This window comes from Melospiza melodia, chromosome 2 (genome assembly GCF_035770615.1).
Source record: "Melospiza melodia melodia isolate bMelMel2 chromosome 2, bMelMel2.pri, whole genome shotgun sequence".
In the NCBI taxonomy this organism is placed as follows: domain Eukaryota; kingdom Metazoa; phylum Chordata; class Aves; order Passeriformes; family Passerellidae; genus Melospiza; species Melospiza melodia.
The window spans coordinates 121,859,865-121,881,954 of record NC_086195.1 but is presented as its reverse complement, the minus strand read 5'-3'; the positions used below and the strand labels follow the sequence as shown (position 1 = coordinate 121,881,954).

At 45.3% G+C, this 22,090-nt stretch overlaps 3 protein-coding genes across 8 annotated transcripts in view; 1 reads left to right on the top strand and 2 right to left on the bottom strand.

Annotated features, from left to right (window-relative positions):
- Nucleotides 1-7,075, top strand: part of TBC1D8 (TBC1 domain family member 8) — a 49,631-nt gene extending 42,556 nt beyond the window's left edge. For all 3 annotated transcript variants that reach the window (XM_063149798.1, XM_063149799.1, XM_063149797.1), the window contains exons 14-20: nucleotides 155-253; nucleotides 756-824; nucleotides 2,093-2,333; nucleotides 3,877-3,942; nucleotides 4,547-4,636; nucleotides 4,797-4,897; nucleotides 6,114-7,075. In XM_063149798.1, coding sequence (XP_063005868.1) covers nucleotides 155-253; nucleotides 756-824; nucleotides 2,093-2,333; nucleotides 3,877-3,942; nucleotides 4,547-4,636; nucleotides 4,797-4,897; nucleotides 6,114-6,572 — 1,125 coding nt within the window. In that variant the 3' untranslated portion in view covers nucleotides 6,573-7,075. The remainder of the gene's footprint in view (nucleotides 1-154; nucleotides 254-755; nucleotides 825-2,092; nucleotides 2,334-3,876; nucleotides 3,943-4,546; nucleotides 4,637-4,796; nucleotides 4,898-6,113) is intronic.
- Nucleotides 7,076-7,602: 527 nt separating this feature from the next.
- RPL31 (ribosomal protein L31) lies at nucleotides 7,603-12,509 on the bottom strand. Its single transcript, XM_063149800.1, has 5 exons — nucleotides 12,438-12,509; nucleotides 11,749-11,865; nucleotides 10,143-10,268; nucleotides 8,138-8,250; nucleotides 7,603-7,668 (listed from the first exon to the last, which is right to left on the bottom strand). The coding sequence occupies exons 2-5, from the start codon at nucleotides 11,853-11,855 to the stop codon at nucleotides 7,637-7,639; spliced, it is 378 nt and encodes a 125-aa protein (XP_063005870.1). The 5' UTR covers nucleotides 11,856-11,865; nucleotides 12,438-12,509; the 3' UTR covers nucleotides 7,603-7,636.
- Nucleotides 12,510-15,566: 3,057 nt separating this feature from the next.
- NPAS2 (neuronal PAS domain protein 2) overlaps nucleotides 15,567-22,090 on the bottom strand; it is a 104,027-nt gene continuing 97,503 nt past the window's right edge. For 2 of the 4 annotated variants that reach the window (XM_063149795.1, XM_063149796.1), the window contains exon 17: nucleotides 20,602-21,869. In XM_063149795.1, coding sequence (XP_063005865.1) covers nucleotides 21,498-21,869 — 372 coding nt within the window. In that variant the 3' untranslated portion in view covers nucleotides 20,602-21,497. The other 2 variants (XM_063149793.1, XR_010026824.1) reach the window with 2 other exon arrangements.

Genomic DNA, 22,090 nt, shown 5'->3' with positions numbered 1-22,090 from the left:
ACCTAGATGAAATATAGACTGTGTATGCTTTTTCTTCAAGGTCTCACTGCACTTTAATATAAGTGTATTTCCAATTAATACAGGAAATAATAATAATACAGGAAAAAATAATAAAACACAACACAAATAATAAACTTCTGTTCCTGTCTTACAGAAATTTGGAGACCACTCTGTGGAACAGATAGAGCACATGCGCTACAAACACCGCATCCGTGTCCTGCAGAGCCACGAAGATACCACCAAGCAGAACGTGGTGAGCAGGCTGTTGCTCTGACTGAGGTAGCTCAGCATTGCCTCTGGAGGCACAGGTTTAGTTTATAAAAAGGGGCCACCAGGTCTTGAAAGATCATTGCTGACTCTGCAAAAAGCTCTGTCCTGGGATGCTGATGGTTTTCCTTTGGCAGCCATGTGCATTATTGTAGTTTAGGGTGGCTTTAAAGTTCTGAACAGCTGCAGGACTGTCCAGCCCAGCACCTTCTCTGACTGTGGCCAGCCCTTGGCAGATGCCTGGGGAAGAGGAGAGACAGCACCATGCCATGCCTCCCTGGCCTCTGTGACCTGTAGCTTAGCGACTTCCTGTCTTTGTTTCTAATGGCCCTTGAGGGATTTCTCTTTTCATGGATCTGTCCAACTGGTGCACCTAAAGAAGAGGGAAACAGCACAAAGATTTTTTTAATAGTGGTTTTCAGCTAAGGACAGCTCGTGAGTCTGCCTGTGTCGGTGATGTCACTAACATGATTTTCTTTCTTTTTAAGCTCCGAGTTGTCATCCCAGACGTTTCAATTCTTCCTGAAGATTTAGAGGAATTGTATGACTTGTTCAAGGTTGGTCTCCCTGAAAAGCAGGGGATGTACCTCATTGAGGCTTCTTTGGGCATAACTTCCAGCTGTTGCTTGGCAGTGCATCAGTACCTCGTATCCTCTGCCTGGGCTGTGCTCCCTGGGTGGGATCCTGCCATTTTGTCCTTTCTGTGGTTGTGCAGTTCTTAAAGAGGAACAGCAATGTACTGATTGTTCAGAGAACTGCTCCTGAGAGCCTTTCTAACTTTCTGCTTGGACATGGTCCCTGACAAGCTAGCTTCTGTTAACTTTCACATGCAGAATAAATTAAATATTATGTAGCTGTGCTCATTGGGAACTTGGCAGTGCTTTTAAATCTTGTTCTCTAAATGCTCTTTAAAGGCAGACTCTCTTCTCCATGGGGGGAAGAAATCCCACAACCTTGTGTCCTTGCCATTTGTTCCAAATTTTCTCACAGGTTTGTTTTTCTTTTTTTTTTTTTAAACTAAAAGCAGTTTCAGTTCCTTTCTGTCAAGCTGATGTTTGATAAAACACACAATAAAGTTGGAGACAGGGACATCTATGCTTGTACAACTATACTTGATTTAGAGGTTCAAGCTGTAATTATTTCCCTTAATGGACCATTTCTTCTGTGTTCATAGCCATAAATACTGAGAAAATGACTGTGGTATGTTGTTAGTGTTGCACAGCTTTGTCACCAAGAGCAGCTGCATCCTGCCTCCATTAGTGGTTGTAAGATGATGCTGCTGGGGCTTGTTCTTCAGTGGTTTTGATCTTTGACTAGCTTCCCCTAATTTCATTTTCTGCTAGTGGTTCCTTTTTTATTTCCCTTGCGCTCCCAGGGACACAGCTTGCTTAATTGGGACTCTTTATTTTGCCTGTCCCTAACAGAAGACTAATGCTACAGTATCCATATGGAGAGGTGTGAGAGAGAATAAATGAGCAGGCCAAGCCTGCGCTTACTCCACATTTTTTACAGAGGTGACCCTCTGTACCTTTGGCTGCTAAGGAACATGCTGGGTCAGATGTGATAAAACAGTTTCAGTAGCCCACTGATTTTTTTTTCAAGAATCTGCCCTGTCTCCCTTCATATTTATTAATTATCCCCTGGAAATTGTGAGAGGGGCTGGCTGCTCGGGTGAAAGATTTGCTTTTTCTCACAAGAATGGTCTTGGTATCACGATGACATCTTGCAGAGCAATTTTTGAGCACGTTCCAGTGCAGTTTGGTGTGAATGCCTTTTCCTGCTGCCATGCCCCACAACAAGCGCTCTGTGTGTCCCTCTCTCCTAGAGGGAGCACTTGCTGAGGTGCTACTGGGCCGGCGGCAGCGCGGTGCCGGAGCGGCACGACCCGAGCCGGCCGTACGCCGAGCAGTACCGCATCGACGCCCAGCAGTTTGCCGGCCTGTTCCGCCTGCTCTCGCCCTGGACCTGCGGGGAGCACACCGAGCTGCTGGCCCACAGGACCTTCCGCCTGCTGGACGACAACATGGACCAGCTCATCGAGTTCAAGGCGCTCGCCAGCTGCTTGGGTACCGGCTGGGCCGGGGGCAGAGCTGGGGTTGGCACAGGGGTAGACAGCAGTGGTAAAATGCCATGTAACTGGCACACAAGATGGTTTTTACGGCTTGTGTTGTTGTCATCTTACAGCAGGGGTTCCATACTGTTGACTTCTTATTGCAAAGGTTTCATACATTCTTGGTGTTTCTTGTGGGCAGCTCCTCCAAGCACTGACTCTTTCTTCTTCACAAAGGTAGCCAACTGACTCCAGTTCCCTTCTCAGCCAGCCACCCCACTCTTTTATAGCACTCTTCTTCTCATTGGTTACAGCTGTGGCCTGTTAAAGTCAGGCCTCTTCCTTATCTTTGTTAATTGGCCCAGCTGCAACTCCTTTAGGGGTAAGATTACTTTCTACACTATTTTCTTATATTCTATCCCCCTACGTGTAATTCCTTGCATCAGTGACCTTTACTGATTGTTTTTGTGTTTCAATCATCTGAAGTCAATTGGATTTAAAAGACAGCCTGAGGACGTGATTGAATGTTGTATTAGAATATTTCTCAGACAATAGTAATTTTATTGAAAATCTTGTATGAGTGAAGAATTATATTTGGGTCTGTGCAGAACGCTGGGAAATCCTCTCTACTGAGTTGTTGCTCTGAGTATACCTCTGAAATCTCAATGTAGCTCTTTGAAATTGCTTCTTGCAGACTTAACCTTACACAGCTGACTGCTGCCTGCTGTGCATGTTGGCAGTAAGCAGAACACAAAAAATCGGGCCAGCAGTGACTGAGGGCTATGCTAGGGTTGGTCTTGAGACCACCAGCTGTCCTAATAGGTAAAACTGCCTGTCCAAAATCTGGCTGAGGAGAAAGTGGCAGATCTCAACGGATGTCTGACCTCATGTGGAGAAAAATGAAATTCAAACTTCGGTAAAAATCAGTGATTTTGTATTCTTTGCACTTAGGATTTTTAGATTTTTTAGTGTGAACACTAAAGCACCCTGTATTCTCTTTTTATTTGATTCTTAGAGGGATACAACTTTAAATTAAAAGTTCTCCACAGTATTTCAGTGCATTTGAAAGTTTAGAATCTAATTTTTACTGGTCATTGAAAATGTGAATTATATTACATGTGAAATAGTTACCTCCTTTGGGCTTACCCTATAGAACAGCAGTGAGGGCTGAAGGGGAGAAATACTATGTAAGAACATCATACATATGAATATGTATGATGTCCCCAACATGATCTGTCTCCTCCCTCGCATTTCTGTAAACCTGTGGCAGCAAACAGCCTTTACTAGATTCCCTGCCATCCTCCTTGATATTTTTAAATGATGCTGAAGCTCCATAGGGTGAGGTGCTCCCAGTCTGTTTCACAAGAACAAAGACCAAACAGATGGCTGTCACCTGCTGTTCCTCATTGACAGGCACAACATGAAGTTAAACACTGGCCATATGTTTATTGTCCATGTAAACAATAGTCCTTTGTGCACAGAGACATACCTGATTTATTTTAAACTGTGGAAGTAAATGCTCCAGTTCACTTCCTCCTTGTTCTTTACTTTCCTTGCAGATGTTATGTATAATGGAGAGATGAATGAAAAGATAAAGTTACTCTATAAGCTGCATATCCCACCAGGTAAGAAATCTGAAAGAAAATTAATAACTCAGTTTCCCAAAAAAATCTCTTGCTTTTGGGAAAAAGCTGCTTAACTTAATGAAGAACCCCATGTTGCTTCCTTCCAGCTTGGAGCATACAGGATGTGCATTTGTAGTTACACTCGCTGCATTTTACAAATTACTCTGTTAATTACAAATGGAACCTTTTTGGATGAAATGTATAGATTACAATGTCAAAGCTCACACATCTGCTGCATTCAGAGATCTTCTGCAGTAAATTCTATGGTTACTTCCAGACAAAATACGAACTGAAATAATGTTTTTGAGTGGCTTGTACTCCATGTACACTAGACATCTCCTTGTATATCCTGATCCAGTTTTGATTAGGTGACAAAATTCTGTGGTAGTTCCTCTGTGCAAAGTTTTTAATTAAATGTGCAGTTCTTGGCAAGCTTCCAAGTGCAGCACCTCATCTTACAGGAACATTTTACAGCATGATTCAATGATGTTCCTCGATGTTCCTTGCACAATTACTTCGCTTTCATCAAGTATGCAAAATATAGAAAAATAAATTACCGTTATGTCTAATTCAAAGGATTAAATTTGTCACATTACTTGGATAGCTCTCACAGAAAATGAACGAGACAGCCAGTCACCATTAAAGAATCCTTTGCTGTCAACATCAAGACCACTGATCATTGGAAAATCAAACGGTATGTCCAGAATGGCTCTCTCACGTGAGTGCATGAGATAACCAACTTCCCACTTGTGATCCCTACCATGTTATCTCTGCTCTCTGGGGTTTATTTGGAAATGTAAATTTACTCCATGACTTGAAAATTAATTATCCTTTTTATGTCTGCTCCAAAAAAGGTGATGCAGTAGATTACCAAAAGCAACTGAAGCAGATGCTGAAGGATCTAGCCAAAGAAAAGGATACTAAAACTGAAAAGGAATTGCCAAAAATGAGCCAGGTATGTACCTCAGAGGCTGTACTGTTTTTAAAGAAGTGTACTGAAAATGAAATTATTGAATTCAACAGTTTGGCTCTCTCTCATGAAGTATAACCGCAGTACAACTGAACTTGGATTCAGTCCTTCAAGCATTGAGGATCGGGCTCCTCTGATTGAGAGCAGGTGCTTAAAAACTTTCAAAAAACTACCTTCCTGCCAGTTCCCTCTGTTCAGACTGGCTGGTGAATAGAATTTCAGTCACCCTCACCTGCAGCAGAACATGCAAGCAAACAGGCTTATGCAGGCTGGAAAAAGGTTTCCTCCTAAGCCAAAGAATTCCCTGGAATGCACATTTTTATTCTGTTTTCCCATACCTTCTCTCCACCAAAGCAGTAACTTCTTAGTCCACCACACCTGGAACTTGCCCTGTCTTAGCCAAACACTGAGTAGAACTGCAGGAAGACAGCTGAAGGCTGTCACAGTCTTACCATCTGTTTCCTAATGCCAGTAGCTTAGTAGCTTTCTGCGTTGATGGCATAAGGAAAGCTACTGGAGGGAAAAGGCCCCATGCTAATAATACAAATGTACAGATGTGCAAAGAAAGATGGAACTGCCCCCAGAATCCCTTCTGTGCTTGTGCTGCCAAATGAAGCTTCAAATGGGTGGCATGTACCTAGCCTGTCAGCTCTGCAGGGGCTCATGATCTCATCATGGCATCATTTCACTGAGGGCTCACAGCTCTCCTGACAGGATACATGGAGACATCCTCTGATAACCACCTGAAATGGGTGAGCAAGGCAGAGACAAAAGGAGCTGGGCAGGGAAGATCTCTGAATTGTTTTAGAAGAGCTGGAAAGAGGGGAGACAAACAGAAGGGAAGCTTGCCTGCAGGCCTGTGGATGGCTACTTTGGTTGTAACCCACTGTGTCGCAGCCACCAATAAGGGATTTTCCCTTGCCTTGTCTCTCACTCGCCCGTAGATCATCTGGCAGGTCCTGATTTCCTTCATCAGGGCATCAAAACACTTCACTGCCCTCTTCCCTTTTTGATTTCAGCACAGGGTTTCCTAGCACCACTGGGGGTTGAAATCCTTTCTCTAACAGCTTTTTAAAAGCAGGCAGAAGTTATAAAAGAACATATAAATGTACACAGCACTCCCGTGGCCCTGCCTGACTCCTGCAGTGATCCTTAGCGTGGCTGTTCAGGACTTTGATGCTGGTTTTTCATCCCTTTACAGAAGGAGTTCATTCAGTTCTGCAAAACGTTGTATAGCATGTTTCATGAAGATCCAGAGGAGAACGATTTGTATCAAGCCATTGCCACTGTGACCACACTGTTACTTCAGATTGGAGAGGTAGGACAGAGGAGCCTCAGCCTGGGGAGCGGCTCAGACGAGTTCAGCGAGGACTTGCAGCCCGAGGCCTCTGCTTCAGAGCAGGATGCTGTTTTTACTGATACTGTGAAGAGCCCTCACAAAGACTCTCAACCTTCACCTGTGACTGAAGCGGACTGGACTGTCTCTTTTGAACATATTTTAGCATCCCTCTTGACTGAACAATCATTAGTTAACTTCTTTGAAAAACCCTTAGAACTGAAACCAAAGCTTGAGAATGCAAAGCTAAACCAATACAGTCTCAGAACAAATGGAATGAGCTGCCAGTCACGGAGTGAACATGCAAAACCAAACATGCAGTAGCAGCAAATATATCAAAAATGAAATGCACTGAAATTATGCCAAAGGACATACTGTAAAAGGCTTGCAGTTGGCAGTGGACTTCTGGTATCCAATTTGTTGGTCTGTGGTTTTCAGTTTAAGAGCTTTAAAAGCTAAAAGGGTGTGTAGGTTTGTTTTGTGCCATTGATTTATTATGTTCTTGTTCTGAATGTAAAAGGAAACATCTGTCTACAGTGTGAAGAACTGAAGCCCTCTTCTGCATTGGGAGAGCAGAGGCTGGCTCCAGTTCTTTCTTTTTTTTAAGCAGGGGACAACACCCCTCATCTGCTGTCCAGTTTGTTTCGGTTGCCTTTTTTTGCACTATTACTGAAAACTGTTTCAATGCTGGTAATTGAAACTATTTTAATATATTTGATTGTATTCCAATTTTTATGTCTTGCTGAAATGTTAAGTGTACATGGACTGTGCTTCTGATGTTGGTCTGTGAAAACATGCACTTTTCAATAAACCCTTTTTGTACAAAAGTGGCATTGACAGTATTTACTGGTTTAGGGAAGCTAAGTGCCTTTAGTCCCTACAGCTTCAAACAAATCCCCTGGGGTAGCATGATCACAATTATTTCACTAATCAAAACCCTGTTTCTGTGTTGTACACAGAGCTGCTTTGGGAGAAGCCTACTGAGTCTGCCTAAGAGGCCAGTGGGGCACATCATTCACATGAGATTACATACATGAAATATTGATCTAGCAGTTTTGGTTGAGTTTTTCTTATTTTGTTTTTAAACAAACTGAACTGAAAATACCTGTGTAAAGGCTCTTTAATACCCAGAACAAAACAAACCCAGCACAACTCTGCCACCCACAAAGAACATTTGAATCTCCTCCTTACTCCATTCACATGTAAGAGAAGTCTAGTGTATCTTTAAGAAAATTACACCTTTGTGTTTAAATTCAAAGAAAGCAAGATATTTTAAAGACTGGTACCTGTTCAACTCAATGCTTCACGGTTGAGAGCTTGAAAAGACTGGACAATAAAAAAAACAACTGAAGAATATATTTTATATTTTTATTGTAATGGAAATCCATTTAATTTTCATCCACATTGACTGTCTGTAGACCTGCAAAACAAGACCACCACCTGTCATATATATTGAAGTCTTCCCAAGAAAGTACACCTAGATTTTCAAGGGTAGTCTGCTGACCTACTTCTGGAAGAGCAAACTCTATAGACAACTATTTCTGCAAAGGCTAAAACAAAAACTTAGTTGCATTTACAGAATTGATTTTTATTAGATGACAAGCAGAGAGGGCTTAACCTGCCTGAGCTTTTAACAGCAGAGGATGGGCTTAGGGACTTCCCTAGTGACCATGGCCTGTGTTTTTCAATCTCTCAAAATGTACATGATCATTTCACTCCTTTTTGATGTGGATCAGGGAGCCCTGTTCCCTACAGCAAAGCCAGGTTAAGCCCGTGGTTTGACTCCTGCAGCGTGCTTTTCATCTGAATTTTGCACTGCAGGAGGAGCTGTCCTGCTTTGCTTCTTGTTCAGACACATGGCATGGGAGATGCCTGAACACCTTCCTTACCTTTGAATGTTGTGACTGGTACGTAGGTAACCAGGGTGTACAGCTTGTTGGGTGAATCCTCGTCCTCGTTGCGCTTTCTGGACAAACGCACACGGATACGGTAAGGAACATTCCTGAAATGAAGATGGCAGATTAATGTGCAGACAAGTGTGTACTGAAAGCCATGAATTCATAGCAGAATTCTTTCTCAGCAGCATACCAAGAGCAAAATCTTGTACCATAAGAGACTGTATTGTTTGCCTTAGAGGAGTTTTTGTTTGTTTTCCTTGGTTTTATTCAAGTTTAGCAGGTAAGATTTAACTGAGGAAATACACCTTGAAGATGATCAAGTGAACATGACCAGCGAGCAGCTGTTCATAACAAGCATTTCTTCCTACAATATAAAATAGTAAGGAAGAACCCCAACAATCTACCCTGAAAGCCCAAGGCTTCTGTAAAAACTCAGAGTAATGCCTATCTTTATGCCAGAAGCTGTGGAAATTCTAGTGAGCATCATGCCTGAACCAAGATCTTACTTAAGGGCACAAAATGATCATCATTTCTTCCTCACAAAGACCATGGAATTGTTAACTAAATTGTTTAATAATTTTGTTTGTAATAGGCAAATCACAGCTTAGTTTCCTTGCCTAGTAATGCCCAAAATACGCTGCTGAGGGGAGGCACAGAATTTTTTCTCTACACAATTTTCCACATAACCTGCCACCCTGAACTCAAGATTTTAGGAGACTCCTGCTCAGAGTACTATGTGAAGGAACCTGCTTCTCCTCCCTGCTGCAAAAACAGCCTTTTAAAAAACATTACATCAGGTGGACATAGCACTTAGACACAGCAACTGGCTTTGCTTTGTTCCCTTCCTGTCAAAATCAAAAAGCATTTTTCACTAATTTATGCAGATTACTGACTACCATACCAGCCAACATGGTGATTTTAGCCTCTGCTGATCCTTCCAGAGGAAGATACCTTACTTTGCATACATCATGTATTCTAACTAGTAAAAACTGCAGATTCACACTGGAAAGACTGATGTGGTGACATCTTGCTCCACAGACTGCACCTGCACCAGTCAATACGAGGCAGCCTTGGTTAGCAGCCTCACTGCAAAGCCCTGGGGTTACGTGTGCTGTCTCCTGATTCCACTGTCACTCCCCATGAACTGGGCAGTTCAACAGGGAGGACACAGAACCCCTGCCAGTAATACCCAGTAACTCAGTCTCATCCTCCCACTCTGCTTTTCAAGGAATGGTTGGCCACAGGATGCCAGGCAAAGCACTCTATGGATGTCATAGACCAGACTTAGGGATCTAACTCCCAGAAGACATGGTTTAAACCCATGTGCATCTCTCAGAGCATCAATCCCAACCAGTTAACCTTTTATTACAGTTTAAAAGGTCCCACTCCCCACAGGAGTTCTGCTGGACCATCTTAAAACATATCATATCAGCTGCCTTGGTAGCAGTGATTTAACACAAGTAGTTTTTTAACACAAGGTCCCCAAACTACTTATTTGTACTGTCAAGAAAAGATTAATGGTCCTGTTGAAAATACACCTCCTTTTGTGCAGCATTTGTTCAGCATGCTTCAAAACCTAATCCTGTTTAGACACACTGCACAATCCCACTCAGCCTGGGATTGTAGCTATCACTGCAAAGTCAGGTTTATAAAAACTATCTGCTGCAACAGGGATCGAGGTACTACAGTATTACAATACCCCAATCCTTTCTCTTCCCTGCCCTCATCCCCCAAACCTGCACTCCCTCTTTCCCTTGCTTTATTTTTATTAAAAGTAGAAGGAAATTCTTTCAATCCCAGAGTTTACCAAAGCTTTGTTATAAATATGCCAGGACAGCTGACCAGAACACAGAGGTGACAGATTAGGTTGGTGTGTACACCACAAGAGGAAGGCACTTGCAAAGAAAATGCAAATACTGCAAGAAATTTACAAATTTTTCCTAATCCTTCATGCTGTTTTTTTTCCTCAGCCAGTAAAGAAAATTGCAAAACCCACCTTATTCCCTTTGCCCAGACTGCCTTGTTGAGTCTGGTATCAATGCGGACGTCAGGAGTACCCATCTCCTTCATGGCAAACTTCCGGATTTCCTTGAGAGCGCGAGGTGCTCGCTTCTTGAAGCCTCTGGACAAACACGAGAGCCACTTCTTTAACTTCAGGACACTGTCAGCACTAGACACTTGTTCCATGTGTTCTCCCAACAGAAAACCCCCCAAAGCACTGTGCTGAATAGCAAACAGCTGCACCAGCCTGAGCAGACCTTCACCCTGGCAGGCAGACGCTAACTTTAATAGAAACCATTTAGGGAGAATAAAATCCCAGATCTTAAGCCTTCATTTTAATGTCAACACTTTTGAGTATCTCAGTAACACTGAAGAGCTCAGAGGTGTCACAGACCCTCTGAATAAAACCCCTATGAGCAAAGCAGTGCAACAACAGTATCATAAACATAACCATGACAGAACTGTATCAGTATTGAAATAAGCAGCAGAAGAACAAAACTGATGTTATTCTGAATATCAGCTTTTGCCGAACAGTACCGGATAGTTACCTTCTTTTACACTATCAGGACTGCACCAACACCACCACCAGAACTGTTTTTCTCCCCCAGTACAGCCTGTTCCATGCCCATTATGGGCAGGTCCTGCAGGACTGGGCATCCACAGCAGAACTAAGAGCTGCAGCATGAGTGTTCTGCCATGTTTATTAAACCCACACTGTGACAGGGGCTGTGCCAGTAGTGCCTGAGGTCCCACAGTGGGTTATATCCAGTTATATTATGTGCACACTGCTGTTGATACTTTGAGCTAGAAATGGGAAGTGGGTACTTGATCACAAGTGAGACAAGCATTAAATAAAAAGCATTTAACTCCAGCATATCATGCCCAAAAAGAAAGGTGGACAGCACATCACCAGCATTAAAACAGAATGAAGTGCCAACCAACAGGCGAGGCCAGAACATCATACTGCCAGAGCACCACTGCCTCCCATTCCCAGCCACGGTTCTGCAATGCTCCACTGCCTCATTTCTCTCCTATTCCATGTCAGCCACTGCACCAATTGTTTGGATTTGGATGGTGCCTTCCCTGTGCATGCAGGCACACACGGAATGCAAGGGCACTGCAGCTTCCTCTGAAGCCCTTCTCCACTACAGCTTCACGAGCTTCAGCATCTGGTCAATCAAAAAGCTACTCTTACCTACACACAACAAACATCCTTTAACACAAATCATATCCCAGTTTACACTTCACACAATTCTTTGATAAGCATGAAACCAATAATTTGACTACAGCAGTATTTAATTTCTGGAACTTTCTCAGTGGGCTGAAGTTTAAGGATTTGCTTGGGAAAGAATGACAGAAGTAAACTGATCTAACTTTAGCTTAAGTCCCAGACCACTCACACTCACAGAAACAGGCTTATTCCTGAAAGCCACAAGCCAAGCCTGGGGTTGCACACGTCTGTACCTCGGGACACAACAGAGGCACAAGGGACCACAAACACAACACTCTACAGAAAGTCCTTCTCTGCTCTTTCAACCTACCGAACCTACTTCCAAACGCCACTTCACAGAAGGCAAATTTCGCTGATAAGAACAACTTACATGCCATGGATCCGCTTGTGAATGTTGATGGTGTATTCCCGAGTTACTACTTCGTTGATGGCAGAGCGCCCCTTCTTCTTCTCGCCGCCTTTCTTTGCGGGAGCCATCTCAGCGACGCTGAAAGGCACCGCGCACACATCAGACGCACATCTCGCACCTTCCCCGTCCCCAGCCCATCGCAAACCGCACAACTCCCTCATGCAGAAACTCAAACCCAAGCTCCATTAACCCCCGGGGCCGCACCGGTCGCAGGCTTCACGCAGGAACTTCCCAGCACCACAGATGCTTTACTTCCATCTCCCCGAGAAGAGCAGGAAGCGCATCCGAGACTCTCGGACCACCTCGCACTAATATCCTGGCCAGCCCCAAGCCCCCTCCCTCTGCAAGGCGACCCAGGAGCGCAGCTCAGCCCGTCCCGGGATGCACATGAGGGGCCAGACCGGCTCCTTCCCGGGGCAACAGCACGGGCCGCATCCCCGTCCCATGAGTCCCGCAGGCCTCCCGGGCCCGGGGCGGGCAGGAGAGAGGCCCCATTCCCGCCGAACGCGGACGCGCCGGGAGATCCCAGCCGGTGCCCCCCTTGCCGGGCCGCCCCCCCGTGCCGGGCCGAGCTGCATTGGCGCCGCGCCGCGGGCTCTGCGGGACGGATGGAGGCGGATTCGGCGGGAGCGGCCCCGGCCCACACTCACCCTGCCCGGGCACCGGCCGGAAAGGAGCGCGCGGGGCACGCCGGGAAACAGGAGCTCTTCCGGGATCGGGCCGGGAAGCGACTGCGCCGGCGGCGGGAGGGGCTGGCCCGGGGGGCGGTGTCTGGGTGTGCCCGGGCCGGGCCTGCTCTCTGGGTGTGCCCAGGCCGGGGTGTTCTCTGGTGTCAGTGTGTGCCCGTACCGGGGCTGTTCTCTGGGTGTGCCCGGGCCGGGGCTGTTCTCTGGTGTCAGTGTGTGCCCGTACCGGGGCTGTTCTCTGGGTGTGCCCGTACCGGGGCTGTTCTCTGGTGTGAGTGTGCCCGTACCGGGGCTGTTCTCTGGTGTCAGTGTGTGCCCGTACCGGGGCTGTTCTCTGGTGTGAGTGTGCCCGTACCGGGGCTGTTCTCTGGTGTCAGTGTGTGCCCGTACCGGGGCTGCTCTCTGGGTGTGCCCGTACCGGGGCTGTTCTCTTGGGCGGTGTCTGGGTGTGCCGGTACCGGGGCGTTCGGTGCCCACTCACCCGCTTCCTCTGTAGGATTTCTCCCTTTTCCTTGCAGTGGTGTGTGAGGAACCCAGCTTGGCACAGTGGTGCTTCCAGCAAGCACTTTGCCTCTTGCACATCTGGAGCTCTTGTTCCCGAGACAGAACCGAGGCATCTCGGCGTGGAGCAGTAGCCTGATGTAATCACCCTGCCTGCCCGGAAAACCGACCTGAGGGATTATGTTGGGACAAGCTGAGTTTTGGCTATAATAAACTAGAACAGCCCAGCTCCGTCAGGAGGACTGGTGTCGCCTTGTGTGTGCAACAGAGAACAAGTACAATAATCCTAAACTGGAATGTGTGTATGGGGAAGAGCAGGAAAAACTCAGTCTTGACGAAAATCTGCTCTTGTGAGCTGTCTGTATCCTTCCAAACAATGCATTAAACCAGCTCAGAAGATGGCAACCCCATGCTATTTACAGCATCTCCCTGTTAACAGCTTACAGCACCACTGGCTTTAGAAAGTTAAGTGTTTGCTCCAAGGCTGAGTTTGGTTTGGACATAGCACTGGCAATTGGGAGAGATGTGGGTTTGTAATCCCCGAGAGTAGAGCAAATTCTTAAAGGAATTTTCCCTCCCTGTGTTTCCTGTCATAGTGGTTGAGATCTATCAGCTGCTGCTTCCACAGGTATTTCCTCTGAGGTGCTCATATTCCTTCATTATCTCTTCCTGAACTTTGGGTCTACAGGTTTGTCCCCTCCTTTCCCAGGAGTGTCTGAGATTTATGAAGTCAGCCTCTAGCTTAGCCAACCTCTTGCTTAGGTTTGTCTACATTAATGGAAGGAGAGAAGTTCCTTCAGATACTGAGTGAAACTTTCACATCTAACTTTCTAATCTTCATCTGGTGGGGTCACTCTTGCTTCACTGAATACAAGAATTTAAAGGGATGAGCAGGCTAATTCACCCTGGTAACTAAAGTTAGCAGTAAAAACGCTTTCTTAGAGACCCAGTATTTGATTCCCTCATCTTCTCTCAATGAGGGATGAAGGACTGAAATACACATGCACCCATCAGTGCTACCACCCAACCTTGCAGTTGAAGCACCAGGGTAATTCTGTCAATGAATTTTCTTTGGGACATTTTTAGCTTTTTCAGAACTCAGGGCAAATAAGCTTTTTTCCTTTCCATGAAAGCTTACTTTCACAATTTCCAGGTCCTAGCCCAGTTCTTTCTATTGTTCCTATATGGCATAGGAACCTGTGGGCCCTGCTGAATGTGATCCTTGGTACACAAGGGAGGGAAGGCCATGCGTGCACTTTGCTGAACTTCATGCTGGCTCCAGTGGCTGCAAGCTGCCCTGAGGGCCATCCCCTTTCAGTCTTACTGAGGAGAATAAAGACATTCCTGCGCTCAGTCACCCACCTCAGTCTGTGCTAGAGCTTCTCCCTGTCTGCAGAGGGAAAGCAAGCCTGTCCCTTGGCTGCTCCATCCTGTAGTCAATTTGAATTTAACACGAAAAGAAGCCTACACAAGGATGCTAAAGTGGAAGCCAGACCGTCTACAGGGCAAGTATTCCAGAAGAGATGTGCCCCAAAACTCAGGACAGCAGTGTCTTAATACACTGAAGCTGGACATGGGTCAAAGCCCTGGCCTATGCTGAATCAAACTGTTCTTTAAACCATCTGTTTTGTGCTAATATAAAACTCTTTGGTTGGAAGTACAAAGCTGCCTGAGGTCTTTAAAGGTGCTTAAAGTTTTAAAGGTGCTTAAAATGAGCTATCTTCACTTGCAGCTAACAAAACTTCCTGAGCTTTCATTCTCAGTGTCTATGCCATGACAAAAACTACAAGGGAAAATACTTGGTTTTTCTAACTGGGTGCCCGACACCATTCAAGTCTGTGGCTAAGATTAAAAGTCTAAAGTGAATCACATAGTTCAACAGTCACAGGAAAATGTGTGCAAGTCCTGCAATAAAGCCTTTTGGCTATTTTATTTTATTCTACAAATAAAGACAACTGTCCATCATTAAATGGAAAAAAATAATAGTTTGAGTTGTATATAGCATGAAACAGTAGTTCCCTTCACAAAAACATTTCTAATTCATTAGTTTATTACAAAATACCCACTCACAAAAAAACACAAGCACAATCTTTATACTTGTGAAATGAGTTGATATTTCATATACAAAATAATTTCCACATAATTCCATATAATTTTATTTTATATAGAAATAGGTCATTATTACAACAGCTGTACAATACACTACTTTTTATTTAATAATTACATAAAATCTTTCTTAGAAACATATCAACGGAAAACATACAAAAAAAGCGAAAAGTGCATTTTCTTTTGTTTTTCTTCCTCCAAAGGAAAATTTAATCCTAAATGTTATAATGAAAGAGATATGTAATAGTCTGCAGCATCCCAAGTCAGTGGGCCAAAACACAGTGCATATTTCTCAGAGACTTGGAGTGGGTGAGTTTAGGTTGAAGAAGGATTCATGTTGTACTACCGGAGAATTGCATGATTGTGCTTACAATTTGAGTTCTCCTTTGCAATCACAATTCATGTAGGAAACAGTCCAGTGTGGGTTATGGATTTTTTTTTTTTTTTGGTTGTTTTGTTTTTAGTAATGAAGAACAGTTAGGGTAAGCTGCATAATACTTTTCAGATTCTAAATCAAGGGTTATGAGCTGTAGACCATCTTCACCAATGGCTGGGCTTTTTCCTCCATTGGATGTGCTAATTTGGCCACAAGAATAAAGAAACAAACTTCTCTTTACAGAAAGTGCCTAGTTTTCTCATCTGTGCAGTTGTGCAAAATAATAACAATAATCATAATAAAAATAATCTCTTGTTCTCTCCTCGATAGACCTTTGACGCAGTGCTTTTCATACACAAAAGAAGAACTGAAACAGTGAAGGCCAAGTACCTCATGAGTCTGTTGACAGTCTTTTGCAATTGCCAGATGGCTTCCAGGGTGACAGGGCGGGACTGACGGCCTCTTCCCCTGCTCCCAGAGGTGATGGAGGCTGCACAGGATAGTGCTCCTTGTGACTCTGCTCTGTCAGTACATCCTGTGCTCCCGACACAGCGCAAACGGAAGCCAGCGTGCCGGGAATGCGCTGTCCGTGGCAGTCTGCACTCTGGGCGTACTTCTGTCACAGAGCTTGGAAAGAAATGCTTGTGCAAAAGCCAGAACAGTAAGTACAAAGTCATTCTCTTCTGCCCCATGTGCCCATTGGTTAAAGCTAATCGTGCATTGATTGTGCTGGTGGGACTCTATCGCAGTGGCTGTGGTAAATTTGATGATTCTGATAAACTATTCCTCCTTCTTGATGTTAGCTGCTGTTGCTGTTGTTGCTGCTGCTGTGTCTGATGATACCCCATATTTCCTTGCTGTGGCGAGTAAGATGGCAGGAGCAAAGAATCGGGTTGTTCATTGTGCAAAGAACTTGGTGTTTGCACCTACAGATAAAATAAAATTTATCGTGGGGTTTGATTCTTTCACGCATTAATGCTCTTTGTCCTCAGCTTACAGGATGCTTGAAAATACTACTGGTTTGCTGGCTTCTATTTCTGGAGCTGTTTGGCATGAGGTTAGCTTAACTAATGCTAGAAGGAGTGGACATAAATTGCAACAAAGAACATTGAAATGGTTTTCTCACAGTAATGCACTGCCTGGGATGTGCAGGTTATCCTGAAGAGCCTTCAGCCTTCACGGTTTGGGAACCGTGTGGGTGAACATGTCAGAAATGACACGGATGGGTGGCAGAAATGAAACAGCATTTTCTAATGTGCCTCATGCTGTCCCTTCTAGCCCTTCCTTTTCCTGAGCTTACAGTTGGGTGTGACCTTGCAGTGTTGAAGCTGATGTGAATTTTGCAGATGCTTTATTGGAAACAGTATCTGCCAGAGTTTTTTCATTAATTCTCAGGCTATGATAAGGATTTCATTTCAATAACAAGAGTTTAATAATTTGAGGTTGGTTATACTCTTTGGGTGATGCCAGTGGATATGTGACCAGGTTTCAAAGACTCGGTTCAGCTCCTGTTGAACTAATACAGACACACCTCATTTCCTCCCTTTATTTTAGTATGTGTTGAATTAGGTCAAAAATAAATATTTTTACATATTCAAATCACCTGGTTCTTCCAGGCAACGTGCTCCACTTTATCTTCTTTGCCTTGTGGAGTTGAAAAAATATGTTAGTTTCCTGAAGGGATCCAGATATCTGATCCAGATCTATTTTATGTTGATGCTGGTAATTAAAAATCATCTTTTGACTTGTAAACTAAGCAAATTTTCTACTGAATAAAGAGAACAGAACAAATCCTAAGGCACTGATTTTCTCCAGCTGGAAATAAACTTTAAATATATCCAAGATAATCTGATTATGCTTTAAATGTACAGAATTAGTAATTTCCTTTAGATATTCTGATTGTTCCCACTGCTCCCTTGCTGTACTAGTACCGGCCACTGTAGCAGTGTGTCACACGTCAGAATCTCTTAAATGGCCATTTCTGCCAGGATCAGGCTCCAGCAGAAACCTGGGCCCCATTTGCACAGCCCACTCACCTTGTTCCTCTGCGTGCACACTTTACACATCATCCTCTTTGCCCTACCTGCAGGTAGCGTTGCTGCTGATGCTGTTGGTGCTGGAGTTGCATAGGTGGCAAAGAGGATGGCTGGGAAGGAGGGGTAGTGGTGAACCCTTGGTTTAACACTGCTTGTCCCATCAGTACGATTGGAGAGCTGCTGCTGGAAGTCTGCACTTCCAAACTTTGAAACATTTGTTGGGTTTGAGAATACCTATGGAAGAAAGAAGCAAAACAATCAAGAACAAAGTGTTGGAAACAAAGGTCTTCTCTTAGAAGGGGGATGGCAATCCCTAGTCTTCCTAAATCATAGAATCACAGCATGCTGACCTGAAAGACTGTCTAGTGCCAACCTGCCTCCATGGGCAGGGACATCTTCCACGAGATCAGGTTGCTCAGAGCCCCATCCACCAATCTGGCTTTGAACACTTCCAGGCATAGAGCACCCACCACTTCTCTGGGCAACCTGTTTCAGTGCCTCACCACCCTCACAGTAAAGAATTTCTTCCTAATATCTAATCCAAACCTGCCCTCTTTCAGTTTAAATTCACTAACTTTTTTCCTATTCCTATATGTTCTTGTAAAAAGTCCCTCCCCTTCTCTCTTGTAGCCCCTTTTAGATAGTGGAAGGCTGCTGTAAGGTCTCCCCGTGCCTTCTCTTCTTCAGCCTAAACCCCCCAGATAATTCCCAGTAAATGATTCCAGTGCATGGGACCTGCTAATATGAACAACAGCATTACTGGCAGCACTGCTTTCCCTTACTCTGTGCATGAGCTGGGCTTGGAGGGAAGAATACATCTCACCTCAAAATCCAGATCACATTTTAGATTCATTAAGAATTCTGGTTTATGCACATCTTGTCTTCAGCCACAGCATTCACATCCCCGGCTCATTAAACCAAATGGCCTTTGATTCTGTTTTAATATGCTGAGCCCTGAACTGCAGCAAGAGAGAAGCCAATGCACCGCCTGTCCTGCTGCCTGTGCTCCCCTGTGGGGGTGGTGACCTCCTGCAGACACAAGGCTAGGGTTGATTACTTCCTAAGCTGCTCATACGCATATTGCCACTTATCAGCAGTTCCCATCACCATGAGCCCCGCTCCAGGAACAGAAGAAGCCTCTAGAAACCCTCTGGAACGAGGGATGTGACAGAACCAAAATACTCATCTCCTCTTGCCATTCTGCTTCTGCAAAGCAAAACTTAAATATGTGTTGTTTTGTGGAAGGCTGTGGGCAAAACCACAATGGAACTATTGCCAACCCAGCCTGATTCTGTTTATCCTGTAAAGGGTGATGAGATCATAGTGTGGCTTGTGTTCACTCAACAGCTGTTCAACATTAGGGTTTAGTTAGAAACGCTACAGTCTGGGTACTTGTATGAGGATGGGAGCTCCTATAAAGGGGTCCCATGAGTCAAGACTACATGAACTGGGAGATGCATCTTTGCAAATAAGGCCTCTTTTATTCAGAGGTTTAAAGCAGAGCTACAATATTTACATTTGACAAATTAACTCAAGATAATTTTAAACAACAATAATGATGTCTAAAAAAAACCAAGTACTGAATACGTACATTCCTGAGATAACATTAGAAGAGTACTGTTTTGTAAAAAGAATTATTTTTAAAGGAATGATGTGCAAACAGTTGCTTATTATTTTATCAGTTCACAATTAAGTACAGTGACAAAAAACAGCGTAACAAAGGGTATATTTTGACCAGTGTGTTCTGCCTCCTTCATCTACGTTTTGAGGAGATAAAACAACTGAGCTGATGCTTTCTATTTTCACCAATCATTTAACTGAGCCAGTGCTGACTTTCTCATATTTACCTTTGGTGGGTCAAAAGTTCTAGTGCTGAAGCAGGCAGCATGTGAGGGACAACAATTCCCCCAGCCATGGCTTGTTAAAATGCCACTGGCACTTTGTGTTTCTCTCTGTCACTCTTCCTGATATGACCAGGCAGGATAAGGCTGACCCAGATGCTGAAAGGCAGGCTCAGCACAGTAACACATTCCCAATATTTATAACTACTTCATCATCTTACAAAAGAAGGCTACTTCCCCTCAAAAGCAACTTTGATGTTTTATCTTCAACAAGGCACGTACTTGGCCTGGGATCCCGCCATGTTGAGGTCTGAAGGGTGTCTTGCATTACAGGACCCAGGCATCATGGGCTGAATAGGCTGGCTAAGCAACAATCTGGCACACGAGGGGAAAAAAAAAAAGACATTGCTGTAAGACAAGGACCATACAAATCCCACAGTGTGCAAAGAGAAGCGGCATTTTCACGGGCACGGCACCGGGCTGAGGAGTGTGAGGAGCTCTGACCCAGCTGCCGGCTGTGGCAGGCGCGTCCGGGCACCGCGAGGCGGAGGCTGGGGCAGCGCCTGCCCTCTGGGGCGGTATGGGTACCGGACATCCACCTCATAAATCACATTTTTTACCATTATTATCTGCTAGGTATATGGATGCTTGAATAATATTTTACAACTTCGATTTAATTCACCTTGTGCTCTTCAAAGCCAGCAGCAAGGCATCAGTTTTCATAACGCTATTGGGTGACACAGCTACAGTTTGGGAATTTTAATCCACCCGTGCATTCCTGCAGTCCCAAAGCCGGGGCGCGCCGCGCCCGCTGTTCCCTTCGGGCGGAGCTGTACGCCCAGCCCTCAGCCCCCGAGCGCGGAGCCGGCCCGTACCTGAGCTGCTGGTCGTGGCTGCAGCCGGCGGGCGCGGGGGTGCCGCCGCGGGACAGGCCGCCAGGGGGCGCCGCGGGGCCGCCGCCTGAGGCGAACGGCGCGGGCGCGGGGCGGGGCGGGGCGCGGCCGCCGCCCGGCGCCAGCTCCGCGCTCCGCGCCGCCTTCGGGCCCTGCAAGAGAAGAGGAGAGAGCGGGGAGACAGCCCGGCTGCGACACCAGTGCCTGGCGCTGCCGCCAGCCGGCTCCTGCCACCGTACGCGAAACGACTGTCATGGCCACGGCTGCCCCGGGCCCGCTCCTGCCGGCCCGCAAACCTAAACGACCCCCCCAGTTACGGCAGGAGCAAAGTGAAGTGTGAGGAGCTGCCGCCGACCCCCGTCATAGCAAGAGATCAAAGAATAAAAAAAAGTGTTGTTTTTCCCCCCGCCCCCCCATTTCACAGAATGACAGGCCAGGTCAGGTTGGAAAGGACCACAGTGGGACATCTGGTCAGGCCTCCCTCCTCCAGCAGGGCCATCCCAGAGCACAGGCACAGGATCGTGTCCACGGGCACAGGATCGTATCCAGACGGTGATTGAGAATCTCCAGCGAGGGAGACTCCACACCCTCTAGGGGCAACCTGTTCCTGTGCTCGGTCACTTGCACAGTGACAAAGAAGTTCTTCCTTGTATTCTGACGAAACTTTCTGGGCATCAGTTTCTGCCCCTTGCCCTGTATTTGCTATACACTCTCTACTTTATTAGAGTCATTATAACACAGGAATGAAGGAGGTGAAATGCTACAGCTGTGGGCTCAGAAGACAATAATGGAAATATGCTTGCCACGCAATTGGGAAGCAGAGGAGCTCAGTTTTCTGTGAAGGGAGGTACAACAGGTGGGTGGAAGAGCAAACACTGGAAATGTTGAGAAACCAGCAGTATGAACAAAAAATACAGTGCCAAACCTAATAGCTTTCACAGATCTCAGTTACTGCTCAGGCTGAACTTTATTTTGCTCTGCAGGAACCTGTTAACGTTGACAGCCTGAGGGTCTCAGAAGAATCTCAATGTATTCTGTGTGCCACCACAGCAGACAGGCTTTGTTGTGTTGGTGGTGTCCGACTGGGCTCAGGGAGCAAGTATTCTGAGAGGTCTCACTATTTCAAGTTTCCAGTGGGATCAGTCAGGTTTCTTTCAGGACCACCTGAAGACCAGTAAGTCACTGACACATTTTGCATGCCCCCCTGCTCCATTTTCAATCTGAAACAGCTGCTCAAGTAACCCTCCTGGCTGAGATCTTAAAAACAGGCTTTAAGGTAAGGTAAATGCTGTAGGGAAACCCTTTTTATAGGCTGCCCTTTTACAGAAGCATAGGAAAGGGAAGGCAAAGGCATAGTTACAGGACTGACATGATTTTACTCTCTTGCTTAAGAACAGCTCAGTGTCTCCTGTCCATCTAAATGCTTCTCTGTTCAAAGAAATGATTACCTGGCTCGATATCACGCTTGCTTCTCTCAGTGACTGCTGGTTCGGCGTTTGTGAAGATGTGATTTGCCCTTGAAGTTGAGAACTGGGGACAAGCTGCTGCTGAGAAAGGGTCCCTGACCTCTGCTGTAGCTGTTGTGGGTCCAGCTGCTGAGTGTTGCTAAAGCTCAGGGACACTGTTGGCTGCTGTAAGATCATCTGGAAAAGAAGAAGGGAGGATTTATTTACATAGCCCAGATGTTTTGAATAATGAATGTAACAGAAGTAAATCCAAAAGTATATTCTAAAATAAAGTTATCACATTTCTGGAATCAGAGCACGTTTACTGTTAGTTGGAAATCACCTATCATTCCTGCATTAACAGCTCTATTGTCTCTAGTTTCTTCGTTTCTTGTTCTGCAAGTGCACCCATTACTTGT